General features: G+C 40.0%; 1 protein-coding gene across 1 annotated transcript in view; it reads left to right on the forward strand.

Annotated features, from left to right (window-relative positions):
* AHRR (aryl hydrocarbon receptor repressor) overlaps positions 1 to 12480 on the forward strand; it is a 48441-nt gene extending 35961 nt beyond the window's left edge. Inside the window, exons 4-10 of the mRNA XM_063116240.1 lie at positions 93 to 182; positions 1148 to 1277; positions 1855 to 1988; positions 7064 to 7263; positions 8359 to 8420; positions 9857 to 9998; positions 11063 to 12480. Coding sequence (XP_062972310.1) covers positions 93 to 182; positions 1148 to 1277; positions 1855 to 1988; positions 7064 to 7263; positions 8359 to 8420; positions 9857 to 9998; positions 11063 to 12122 — 1818 coding nt within the window. The 3' untranslated portion in view covers positions 12123 to 12480. The remainder of the gene's footprint in view (positions 1 to 92; positions 183 to 1147; positions 1278 to 1854; positions 1989 to 7063; positions 7264 to 8358; positions 8421 to 9856; positions 9999 to 11062) is intronic.
* The last annotated feature ends 1642 nt before the right edge of the window (positions 12481 to 14122 follow it).

Below are 14122 nucleotides of genomic sequence, written 5' to 3' on the forward strand. Positions count from 1 at the left end.
ATGATGTGAATGATAGTGAATGAGCAAAATATTTTTTTGGCCATTTTGATTCATTATTTCTTCTATGACTTCTTTCTCCCCTTATCCCCCAGACACTGAGTGGTTTTGCACTGGTAGTAAGTGCTGATGGAATGATCTTCTATGCATCACCAACAATTGCGGACTATTTAGGATTTCACCAGGTAAATACAAAAATAAATACCTCTGCCCATGCAAGGCAACTCTGCCTAATTTCAGGTGATTGATTCCTCCCCTCGGAGTCCTGTACAACACATCTCAACTGTTCAAGATGGACCCCTAACCCTCTGGAGAAGCTTTTCAGGGGCTGCAGAGTGGAAGGAATTGGAGAAGAGAAAAAGTGATTGTGCAATCTGCTTTCCACTTGCATAACCATTTGGACACAACCCCATGAAAGTTGCATATAGTGGTGTGTTTTTATCAGTCTTCTTTGTGCTACCATTTTCTGTCGACTGCTCTGTGTCATCACACAAGAGAAAATCGCGTTTGTATGCAGGAGGCCCCAGGTTCAATCCCTGATTTCTCCAGGTTGAGCTGGTAAAGAGTCTTGTCTGAAATGCTGGAGAGCCACTGCCAGTCAGTGTTGACAATACTGGGCTAAATGGACCAAGGGTCTGACTCTGTATAAAGCAGCTTCCTATGTTCCTAAAACTGTACTGCTTAGAAACTCTCTATGGGATGAAAGTACAACTGTATAATATCAGGATGTTCACAATTTAGGGTTTTTATGCAACTGAAATGTTGCTTTTAAAAAGGTACAGTTCTTCTGTTCACTAAAATAGGATAGCCATAGGATAGCATCAGTGCATCTTCGTACTGGTATATCCAGAAAGGGCTAAACTCTGCTGGAAAGGGAGTGAATTTGTAGCTGGGGGGAGGTTTTTACCCATACACTGGTCCCAATTAGGATCAAGAGTCCTACGTTATTACCTTCCCTGATTTCCCCTTGTTGCGAGCAATGTTATTAATTCCGTGGGTTGGGTTGGAGAAAAGAATTTGGGGACAATAAGTGACAATCAGAAAAGTCACTGACCTTCCAAAGAACAAAAGAATATGCTAAAAAAAATTAAATGTAAAAGCTCAGATGACAAAGAAGGTATAAATATAACAAATGTTATGATTATTTCAGACTGATGTAATGCATCAAAATATATATGATTATATTCATGTGGATGACCGGCAGGATTTCTGCAGACAACTGCACTGGTCTATGAATCCACCACAACTAGCATCTGGGCAACATATGCAGACAGAGACAGGTACCTTTGATTAATAATCTCTTGCTACAGGTAGGGACCTGCAAGATACTGTTTGTGGGTGGGTGAGGGGAAAGGAGTGAGGCAGAGGGGTGTGTGTGTGATTATTTCCTTATCCCATTTACCCCTCTCAACTTTCCCTGGATTGTAATTTATCTGATTTTACATTGCGTTCTTAAGCTTTTAATGTTTTAAATTTATTTCATACGTATTGAAATTTTATATTTTTAATTGTGCACTGCCCACAGAGCCTTGGCTATTGGGGAGTATAAAAATCTAATAAATAAATACGTTTGTTTGTTTTTTAATTCTCTGCTTTCATAATCTGAAATGGTTGATTGTTTTTAGAGATAGATAGATAGATAGATAGATAGATAGATAGATAGATAGATAGATAGATAATGTTGCCTGGTACGTGCTGTCTGTTTATATGTTTTTATGCAAATAGTTTTGTACTTTGTATGATGTCTTTTTAATGATTTTAAATTTTTGTGAACCACCTGGAGAGCTTTGGGACAGTATAGAAATATAATAACTGAAATGAGTGAATGAAATGTACTTTTCATCTTATTGTTTTTAGGTGAAGAATTAATTCTTAGTAAAATGTTTAAAGCACAGGAGAGTGACAGTATGCCAGCAGACTTTTCATCCTTTTTAACTCGTTGTTTTACTTGTCGAATCCGCTGCCTTTTAGACAGTACTTCTGGCTTCCTTGTAAGTAACCCCATATGTCATAAGTACATTTCAAAACAATGGTTTATGTAAAATGTAGAAATTTGGACATTTGTTATATTTAAAGAATTTGGGTTTTGCCATTATTTTGATATTTTACCGAAGTATTGCTGCTGTTCTTGGGAGCAACATTATAATAAAGGCATTACAGCTTCAGTGCCCATATTAAGGATTGAACTGTTTGTTACCTTGAGTTGATCACCACTAGTTTAGATTGCTTTAAAAGGGGACTAGACAGATTCATGGGGGACAGTCTATCAATGGCTAGTAGCCATGATGGCCATATGTGCCTTCCAGATTTAGAGCCATTATACCTCTGAATAACAGCTGCTAGCAACAAGAGCAGGAGATAAGTATTGCCCATGTCCTGATTATAGGCTTACCTAGTTGGCTACTGTGGAAAACATGATGCTTGGCTAGATGGACCTTTCGTCTAAGTCAGCAGGGCTCTTTTTAGGTTCTTAAACCTGCATTTGCTGAGGTCATGCAGGAGGTCTCTTGCAGCTGAGAATCAATGAGCAGGGGATACTTAACCCTACCCATGTCTATTGATTCCCCCCTACCCAGATGTCCCTCCCTGGCCTTACTTTTGGATTCAGAAAGTGACTAAGGGAAACCCACCAAATACCTCATGACCTATTTGTGATGGAACCGCCAGGCTTGACTCAGCGATTTCCCAGCCAGGAAAGAGGGGTCTGGCTCGGCCAGCCCAGACACACGGCCCTTCACTGCCGCTTTTTAACCCTTTGGGAGTCTAGGTTCTCAAGGAACAACACCACATAGGAGATAGGGACCAAACACTTTTATTCTTCACACAAACACACTTCCTTAAGGGTCCACACATTAAGATAAACACGTAAGAGGTTTGGGGAGAAAAGGAATGACACACTCCGGACAGCAGGGGATAATACTTTACCCTCACCCTTTTCCACGCTCAGACCAATTGGATTCGCACTCAGTCCCCACTAACACCACCAGCCGTAACTCCGGCAAGGTCCCTTGCCCACTTGTACCCAAACCTGTTCTAAAACAAAACAAACACTTAAAACTGCGACTCAACCTCTGTTGCTCACTTTGACTCGGCTCCACGCCACTCGAACTAGACTCCTTCCCTCAGTGGCCACGTGGGGCTTCCACCATCCAGCTGGCCTGGCCTGGATGCTCTTGCTCACCACGTACACACCGGACTCCTGACACCCACAGGAAAGAGACCGGACCTTTGGGTGCCCAAGCTTTTTATCTCTTTCTGGGACCCCCTTGTCACCAGACCCACCCTGACCAATTGAAACCCCTTAGCAACCCACACCTCACCCAAAGGGAGGGGGGAAAGCTCCCAGACATTGTACAGCTGCAACTTGTTACTCTTCCCGGGTACCAGCCCAGGGAGGCGTTATCAGATGCCAGGCGCTTCTTGCGAAAGCGCGGCCTTGGCATTTAGCTTGCTACTCCCTTCTTGACACAGATAAACCCATCTCCTTCTCTCCGGGATAATGCAAAGATGTTTTCTTAAAGGGACCATGGGCCTAGCCCATGACACTATTGTTCTGTTATAAGCCATTGTACAATGGACCCATTTTGTGGGTTCAGTGTTTACCATACAAACACTGTTGTGTATGTGGCAAAATAGAGAGCCTTTCTACAGGAGGCATTTGCTGTGCTCTTGTTATTCCTCAGTCACGGTAGTTTGCGGGTGCTTTATATATAAAAGACCCCACATGGTATACATGTGATTTTCCTTCACAAAAATAACATTAATAGAAAATTGTTCCAAGTGAAACATTTCTTCTAGGGGAAGGAGGTAACCCTTTTTTTAAAAAAGCCTTTGTGCAACTTCCTGATTTTATTGAAATGGTGATTTAATGCTGGTCACAGAGGAGTATGAGACAACATGCTACTGGTTCTAAGAATAGGTTGCTTTGTAAGTTACTAGAGTATTGTGGGATCTGTTTCTGAATGGGTGGATATCATACTGCTCTCAGAATATCTGTTCGGGAGGAACCAGGTGTGTCAGATGCCTTGTTTAGTACACTTTACACATTATTTCCTCCATACTGTTCTGAGTGGAATATATAGGGTTTCTCATATTTTATTCTTCAACTGTATTTGTCAACTCTGGGCCCCTGTTTTCACGGTGGTGCTTTGGCGCCGCGAGGCAGCTTGCACCTGCACTTGCATTCTTTCCCGACATCTGCACGGGAAGGAACGCAAGTGCAAACTTTCCCAGTGTTTAAAAGTTAAAACAAAACCAAAAAAATGTGGGGGGGAGGAATGGGGCTGTTGCTCCCTTTTTTAAGAAAATATTGTCTGTATCTGCACAGCTGCGCAGATACAGATAATAAAAATAAAAAGAAATGGAGGGGGAAGAACGGGCATCCAGATGGAGGACGTGAGGAGAGGGAGGAGGGACTTGGGGTGAACCTCCTCTCCTCTCCTCCCTCTGGCTGCCCGTTCCTCTCCCCCCCTTTTTTGTTTTTACTTTTACTGGGACCACCCTTAGCGACCAATCAGGGGGAGCCATGGGCTCCACTGCCAAAAAAGTCAACTTAAGTGCCTGACTTTTTTGGAGCAGAGTTTCCAAGGTTTGCCCCCAGATGGCTTCGCAGCGGCAGCTGCGTCATGTAGATGACGTGCCGCTAATGCGATGCCACCCCAGGGCAAACCCTTTGTGTAGTCATGCCCAATGAGATAGTTTAGGCTGAGAGACAGTAAATTGGCCCAGAGTCACCTAGTGACTTCATGTTGTTGTTTATTCGTTCAGTCACTTCCGACTCTTCGTGACTTCATGGACCAGCCCACGCCAGAGCTTTCTGTCGGCTGTCGCCACCCCTAGCTCCCCCAAGGTCAAGTCTGTCACCTCCAGAATATCATCCATCCATCTTGCCCTTGGTCGGCCCCTCTTCCTTTTGCCTTCCACTTTCCCTAGCATCAGCCTCTTCTCCAGGGTATCCTGTCTTCTCATTATGTGGCCAAAGTACTTCAGTTTTGCCTTTAATACCATTCCCTCAAGTGAGCAGTCTGGCTTTATTTCCTGGAGTATGGACTGGTTTGATCTTCTTGCAGTCCAAGGCACTCTCAGAATTTTCCTCCAACACCACAGTTCAAAAGCATCTATCTTCCTTCGCTCAGCTTTCCTTATGGTCCAGCTCTCGCAGCCTTAGGTTACTACGGGGAATACCATTGCTTTAACTATGCGGACCTTTGTTGTCAGTGTGGTGTCTCTGCTCTTAACTATTTTATCAAGATTTGTCATTGCTCTCCTCCCAAGAAGTAAACGTCTTCTGATTTCCTGGCTGCAGTCAGCGTCTGCAGTAATCTTTGCGCCCAGAAATACAAAGTCTGTCACTGCCTCCACGTTTTCTCCCTCTATTTGCCAGTTATCAATCAAGCTGGTTGCCATAATCTTGTTTTTTTTGAGGTTTAACTTCAACCCAGCTTTTGCACTTTCTTCTTTCACCTTCGTCATAAGGCTCCTCAGCTCCTCCTCGCTTTCAGCTATCAAAGTGGTGTCATCTGCATATCTGAGATTGTTAATGTTTCTTCCTGCGATTTTAACTCCAGCCTTGGATTCGTCAAGCCCAGCATGTCGCATGATGTGTTCTGCATACAAGTTGAATAGGTAAGGTGAGAGTATACAACCCTGCCGTACTCCTTTCCCAATCTTAAACCAGTCCATTGTTCCATGGTCTGTTCTTTCCGTTGCTACTTGTTCGTTATACAGATTCCTCAGGAGGCAGACAAGATGACTTGGTATCCCCATACCACCAAGAACTTGCCACAGTTTGTTATGATCCACACAGTCAAAGGCTTTAGAATAGTCAATAAAACAGAAATAGATGTTTTTCTGGAACTCCCTGGCTTTCTCCATTATCCAGCAGATATTGGCAATTTGGTCTCTAGTTCCTCTGCCTTTTCTAAACCCAGCTTGTACATCTGGCAATTCTCGCTCTATGAATTGCTGGAGTCTACCTTGCAGGATCTTGAGCATTACCTTACTGGCATGTGAAATAAGTGCCACTGTCTGATAGTTTGAACATTCTTTAGTGTTTCCCTTTTTTGGTATGGGGATATAAGTTGATTTTTTCCATTCTGATGGCCATTCTTGTGTTTTCCAAATTTGCTGGCGTATGGCATGCATCACCTTGACAGCATCATCTTGCAATATTTTAAACAGTTCAGCTGGGATACCGTCGTCTCCTGCTGCCTTGTTATTAGCAATGCTTCTTAAGGCCCATTCAACCTCACTCTTCAGGATGTCTGGCTCTAACTCACTGACCACACTGTTTGACCTATCCCCAATATTATTATCCTTCCTATACAGATATTCCGTATATTCTTGCCACCTTTTCTTGATCTCTTGTTTTTGATCATACCCATTTTTGCCTGGAATTTATCTCCGATGTTTCTAATTTTCTGGAAGAGGTCTCTTGTCCTTCCTATTCTATTGTCTTCTTCCATTTCTGCGCATTGCTTGTTTAAAAATAATTCCTTATCTCATCTGGCTAACCTCTGGAATTTTGCATTTAATTGGGCATATCTCCCCCTATCACTGTTGCCTTTTGCTTTCCTTCTTTCTTGGGCTACTTCCAGTGTCTCAGCAGACAGCCATCTTGCCTTCTTGGTTTTCTTTTTCTTTGGGACGTTTTTTGTTGCCACCTCTTGGACAATGTTGCGAACTTCTGTCTATAGTTCTTCCACAATGTTGCGAACTTCTGTCCGTAGTTCTTCCAGTGACTTCATAGCTAAACAGTGATTGGAACACAGTTCTCCCCAAGGTCCTACACTTTACACGCTAAACCACATTGTATCTCAATATAATTCCTTCCCACAACCCAGTTGCCTCCAGTATGTTAACCATGTGGATCTTAATAGAAGTTATTAGAGTGTTGAGGTAATTAATTACATTAGCATGGCTACGGCAACTTATAAATTCATTCAATTATGGCATGCAAAGATACAACTTCTGAATATTATGAAGTGCCAACGTTATCCATTAAATTAAGCTTATTTTTGTGCAGCAAATATTTACAGACTTTCTTCTTTGTTTTATCCTTTTCCAGACAATGCATTTTCAAGGTAAACTGAAATTTCTCTTTGGACAAAAGAAGAAAACTTCATCAGGAGCAATATTACCTCCTCAGCTATCTTTATTCTGCATAGTGGTACCACTTCTGCTTCCTTCTGTGACTGACATGAAGTTAAAAAGCCTTTTTGTGAAAGCAAAATGCAAATCTGATCATGCAGCCACACCAGATACAAAGTAAGTCCAAATGCAGTTTTTGATACTTATTCTTTGCATAATTCTTCACTAGGTTTTTTGTTGATAAAAACATAGAAATGAATATTTCAACTATAAATTCATTTAGAATATTTTAGTGAGACTAAATTAACAAGATTTTCCCCTTTTCCCTTCAGTAGACTTTTGATTTTGGGAATCTTGTATTTTCCAATGTTATTAATGTTCACTTTGCTGCTATTTCAAATGTATTGAACTTTCTCCGTACTTAAAGACTGCTGCTAAGATCAATCTTAATATGACTAATTCCACACCACAACCACATTTGCCCTGTCATTGTATAAAAGGACATTGCCAAACATGATATTATTACACTACAGAACTGGAAACCTGTTACTTTGTAGCCCTATTCTATAACTAATCCAATCCTGTGAATACTGCTACCAACTCAGGTAAAAGGTGCAATTATTTGTATCCGGGTGCATCATCATCATCATTATTATTATTATTATTATTATTATTATATTTATTTGTATCCCGCCTTCTGCCCAATACTAGGCCTAAAGGCGGCATTACAAAGTTTAAAACATACATTGTAAAACCTAGGGAAAGAAATGTTAAAATAAATAAATAAATAATACATAAATCAATTTTAAAAAACCATAAACGTTGAAAATACATGACAAAATTACAAGTCCTTAACATAGATGGAGGACCAGATTATTCTCCAAAGGCATGCTGGAACAAACAAGTTTTAGCTTGCTTCCAAAAGCCCATCAAGGAGGGAGCCAGTCTAGCTTCCCCGGGAAGAGAGTTCCAAAGCACTGGAGCAGCCACTGAGAAGGCCCTCCCCCATGTTCCCACCAAGCGTGCCCATGAAGATGGTGGGACTGAAAGAAGGGCTTCTCCAGAAGATCTCAAAGCACGGGCAGACTCATAAGGGAGAATACGGTCTTTCAAATAACCTGGACCCAAGCCATATAGGTTGTGCAATAGGTTGTACAGTTATTCAGGAATTACTGTGAAATGTTTTTACAACAATTGCTATGACTCTTTGGGATAAATTCTTAACTGTACTATATTTTATTAAGCTATTTTCCTGCCATTTCATCTTTATAGCTCAAAGGCTGTTTCTGGACAGTATATGGCTGATTATCATAGAAGAAATGTTTTCCAAGAAGGTATTGTTTTCACCAGTGGTATTTTAAAAAAAATATTATTCTATATTTATCCATGTAATGACATTTTGTAGAGTTTGTTTGTAAATCATTTTTCCTTTCTGAAGAAAATACAAGAGGCAATTCCGCTTTTACTTTTCAACCACTAATGTGACTGGGGTTTCTGATATAGAAGTGCATTGCTGTAGCTATCCTCTTTTGGGAAATATTTCCCGTTCTTTAGCTCAGGGGTGAAGAACCTCCATCCTGCCAGTGGGAGAAGTCACTGCAGGGAAGAAAAACGTTACCCTTTTCCCAAGGGGTGTGATTTCTTTCCCCCTCCGCCTTGAAAATACGCTCCCCAGTGGAGGCTGGTGGCTCCTATATCAGTGGGGCTGTGAATCCGTTCTGGGTTTCAGTCAGAACCAGCCAGAATTCTTAAGAAGCTATCCAAAGTGCTGGACCCTATCCCCAAAATGGGTTCATCACCTTGGATAGCTCCTTTAGAGTTCTAACCGAAGCCCAGAGTGGATTCACAGCCCCACTGAAATAGGAGCCACCAGCATCCACTGCCTGTGCTGCAATTACACTTTTTAAAAGTCTCAATTTAGAAGCCTAATTGCCATGGGAAGAGGGATTTGTATTGGGGGAGGGGGAAGATGAGTGTGTTTGTGTTAAAATGGACCTTTGTGTGAATGATGGTGTGATATGTGAGAATGTGTGCATGTGTGAATGAAGGAGTGTGGGGTGGTCTTCCCACATTTTTTGTCATGCAGCTCCTAGAAGGTTCCCTGAAAGGGAATGTGGCCCTCGGGCCGAATGAATTTCACCACCCCTGCTCTACCAATACCAATTCATCTAATATGATCTGAGACCTATGAGATTTCACCTAGATAGGTCTGGGTTCCACCCCTCCAAAAAATTACATTTAGCAGTTGACTGGAGAAAAATGTGGCAGGTAGAGCAGTTCACCCTGACCACCCTCTCCATCTCTTGGTTAGTTTGTTGCCTTCACATTTTTTGCTATCATAACTCTGATAAAGCGTTGAAATTCTAAGACCAGAAGATATGATAGCAATGCATCACAAAACCCACAGTTCTAGCTCCCTGTGAAGCTCCAGACTATCTCCTTCATTTAACTGTCCTTGAAGGTTTGTGTTCAGGTTACACTCGTTTTGGTATTACCTTCTAGTTGCTCTTGCTGAACAAGCAAATATTAATGAAATAATGGAAATGAAAAACTGTTGGATCTAAATCAAAGCAATGTGCTTTCAATACCTTTGATTTGCTAATATTAGGGAATGACAAATTTAGGCTTATATTTTTCTTGGTACTAAACAACTGAGTGTTCAGAATATCATGGGTTGAATAGGCTATCTGCATAGATGATATAGTAATAGTAAAGTTTGGTAACATACTTAAGATATTACACCCAAAAAAATCCCTTAAACTTTTTATAGGGAAGAACAATAGAGAAAATGGCATTTCTCTGATGAAATTGCAAGCGAATGAAGACCACTGGGTTTGGATACAGGCCAGTACTCAAGTTCAGTACAGAAATGGTTCTTCAGAATATACCATTGCTCTTCAGCAAACTCCCAAGTAAGTATATTTAAAAGTTAAGAGCTTTCAAAAGATAAAAAAAAATTGTGAGAAGGATTTTACAAGAGACCCTAATTTTCCATCCTAATTTATGTGGAAAGTGAAGTGTTTCCTCTCTGGTGAAGAGCAATTCTTAGCCATAATCCAATGCAGAGATAAGTGAATTTAATATTAGCAAAATTAGTGAGAATAAGGGCACTAAATTTTGCATTAGATTGTGGCCCTTAGGTTTCCCCCCTCTCATTCTTTTGAAAGATTAGTTTGACACACTTTTACATGGGATAGGAACTGGGTTAGTTTAAAGATAGTGCTACAAATATTTTTGGTGTGTCCTTTTTTAATGAATGACTTGTGGTTTCAAATTATTTGAATCAAGAAAGAATTTTCCAAGGATCAGATTAGTTGGGAACTGTGAAGGTGTTGGTGGTGTTAAGCCTTAGCAGATAGTACTCAAAAGAGCTTTCCTGTTTGAGCAGTTTAGTTTCATTGTACTTGAATGTATTCCTTGTCCTCTCTTCACTTTTGGTGAATTGCATGCTTTTCCCTCTTACGATGTCATACTGTTAACATGGTTAAAGCTATCAAAGTAGTGTTGTGATACAGCAGGTTTTCACAGGCTGCTTGTGGCTCTCTGTGTAGCTTGCTTACCCTACAGGTTCCCCAATGATCATGCTGGCTGGATTGATGGGACTAGTAGTCCAGAACATCTGGAGGGGCCCAGGTTGGGAAAGGCTGGTTTAGAGGATCAGCTGTACATATTTGTCCTAAATATCTGGTGCTGCTTTTGTTCATCCAAACAATTATTGTTTTTCACTTGGATCTGCAGAGATGATGAATGAAATGATACTGTTCAACATGCACATATAACATATTTTGATCAATATGTTACTAGATTAAATTGTGAAAAGACAACTAATTCCAGTAATGTACCAGTGAATTCTTGTTATTTCTCATCACCATATATTTCTGTGTCACACATTTCTGGGGGAAAAAACTGTTTACTATTAATATTAGGGTTAGTATTATTATGCTTGCTGATTTTGTTTTTCCTCTTTTGTTGAAAGGGAAGATAGCCATCAGAAAATACCAAACAGCATTGCAAGCATGAAAGGGAATAGAGACACATTGGGACAAATGAAGCATAATAAGTGGACCCCAAGGAAAAAAGAACAGGATAACATAAAAGTGAAGTTTGAGCCTAATACAGCCAATAATGAATGTTTTATTCAGCAAGAATTTGTTAATCCTGCTCTACTATTTGGCGTTCAGCATAGTAACAGTGGAAATGGCATTTGGACTTCAAGAAATCCGTCAAGTTCTTGTTCTAGAAGTCAGCGTAATGAAAATACATGCTCAAATAAACCTCTAAGACCCCAGCACGTCTTCAGTTTATCATCAAGCTGTCCTTCCCACTGGAGTGGTATAGAAAATTGCCAGCCTTATTCAAGCTTGCAGCAGTTCACAGCCGACAGTTATTCAGGAGAATACATGAAATTACAACGCCCGTCAATATCCTCAGAAACTCTGTACAATACGGGGTTGACTCATAACATGCTGATAAAAACTGAATATGATTCTGACTCTGAAAATATAGCTAATAGTTATGCCGTTTCACCAAGTTGCGTTTGGCTAGATGACAATAGCACAGTGAAAAAGCAGTCAATCCATTTTCCTTCTAGGGTTCACCTTAAAACCGAACTGGATCTCAATGAGCAACCTTCTCCTTGCCCAACCCCAAAGCATTGTGTCTACTCACCTTATAACTGGCAACACATAGTGATGCATCATACCAATAACATCAATAGAAATGGACTCGGCAAAGGGGTGAATAACAAGGAAACAACTCCACTGGGACCCCAGAACCCAATCTGTATAGAAACTATGGAGAGCATGCAAGGCCCATACTACTATAATCAATTTCATAATGCCAGTTTAGCAGAAGAGAGAGGGCTGAATAGCCAGTTTCTGAAGACGCACTCTGAGTTTAAAAATCCCAGCTTTATTCAAACACTCAAACATGAGCCCTTATCTGACAATGGTCGGAATGGATTACAAATGGCTTTCTCTGAAACTGCATTAGCAGGTTCTCAGCCAAATAAAATAATGGGACAGCAAACTGTGTAATGCGTTAGAGTGCTTCCATATGTTGTTCAGTGCCTCATCAGTAGTGCAGAGATGGGACACAAAACAGGAAGCATCTCATTAATAAAGGACTTCTCAGGCAGAGATTTAGGACTACCAAAACAGTTTTGGTGCAACTAGCAGATGCTGGCTCTCCTTATCATATGGATTATGGGTGATGAGTATTCTAATTCAGATTGTGAATCATCCATAAAACCTGACGCATGGAAGTGCCCTTAATATTTATAAAAACACAGTGCATTGCAGATAATTTCTTACTGAAATAAAAGGGCAATTAATAAGTTTTGTTTAAAAAGAAAAATGTATGCCTAAAACTATGCAGCAGTTCATTTCTGGCCAATGACAGCCATACCACCTGTGATTCTCAAGTAGCTTAAGTGTCTCTTGTGCTATTCAAGGAATAAAATAGAAATAGAATGATTTTTTTAAAGTCCTATATGAGCACCAGAGATGTAGAAGGCATACTTAGTCTCTATTACCGATTTTTTTAGGATCCCAGGGAGACTAGCAGGAGAAAGTAGTGTCAGGAGAAACTCATTTCCTGAGATCTTATCCAGGGGATAAGGAGAAATGGAAAGACTGCAATTTGCCTCTGGCAAGCTTTATGGATAGTGTTGGAAGAAGCTAAAGAAAGAATAGTTGTAACTATACAAACCATACAATTACCTGAGGGGTAATTGGCCCCTGCAGGGTCAGTCTTGTGGCTCAATTATAGTTTTGGCTTAGATACTTCGGCCATGTGGAAATGTTGTATCAAATGTTTATGCAATTAAACTGGTTAATTGCAAGACGTTCATGCATACTTCATGTAACAAAGTTAGCCCACCTTCCAGACCTTGTCAACTGCTCTAATGACAAAGATTTTCTAGGCATTGTCAGTTTCATCAGTGTTTGCCTGTTATTGCGTCTTCCTATATTGTCATGTGTATCTGGAACCCACAATCCTATAGATCAGTGTAAACTGCAGTGGCACAAATAGTGATTACCGTTGTAGTAATCAACTGTCTCTGTTCAAACTACTCAGGAAACCCCTATTTGTTCCTTTGCCATTGGAAATAGATGGCACTCTCATGCTCTTATGAGCCATGAGGGCAGATGTTGGGTCCAGATACTGGCATGGGTTCAACTGGTGTGGTATAGAACTGGCAGAGAAACTTGAAGCCATATCCTTTGCACTCTGGAGATGGAGCATGAACCATAACTGTAAAACAAAAAACGTGACCTATCTCTGTTCTGCTTTTGTTTTGCCTTCCAGCCATATTTTATATGAAACATATAATTGCACTTCTAAATGTATAAAGCCTTCTGTGAGCAAAAACCAAATATTAATGTTGAACATGTAATATACCCACACATAATGGTCTGTTGCTTGATTGAATGAAACCATATTTTGTCTAGCTTAAGAAAAAATACACATCCTATCAAGAAAATAATGACTTTCATATTCCAGAAGGATATTAGTGGGAACAAAATTATAAACACTTTGTCACCAGAAAGACAATTCTGCTACTAAATAAAAAAAGTAGAATTCTTTTTTTTTTTATCCAGTACAATCAGACAAATACGTAATGTAGAAAGGTCAACTAACACCTTAATCACTTTTATGGTTAAAATATATCCAGTTATTGCATGCTCTTTATATTTTTAACATCATCCTAATTGGTCCAGCATTATTAACATTAATAAAGTGTTTGTGGAAAAATCTCCATTTATGTTTACAAGTCAAGATTATATGCTTAGGTTTTAGCCTTAAAATATTTGTTTGCTCATGCAAAATTGGATGATATGATTTGTAGCACTTTTATAGAAGCAATGGTAAAAGAGAAAGCAACAAAATTATTTTTAAGTAATAGAATGTCTAAAAAATAGTTGTAAAACTTATTCTATAATAGTGGCCTAAAGTATATTAAGTGGCCTGAAATATATCAAATGGAGACTAAGCAGAATAAATTGTAAAAAGGAAATTTCTTGCCTAATTTAGG

The sequence above is a fragment of the Elgaria multicarinata genome, chromosome 1 (assembly GCF_023053635.1).
Source record: "Elgaria multicarinata webbii isolate HBS135686 ecotype San Diego chromosome 1, rElgMul1.1.pri, whole genome shotgun sequence".
NCBI classification, from domain to species: Eukaryota; Metazoa; Chordata; class Lepidosauria; order Squamata; family Anguidae; genus Elgaria; species Elgaria multicarinata.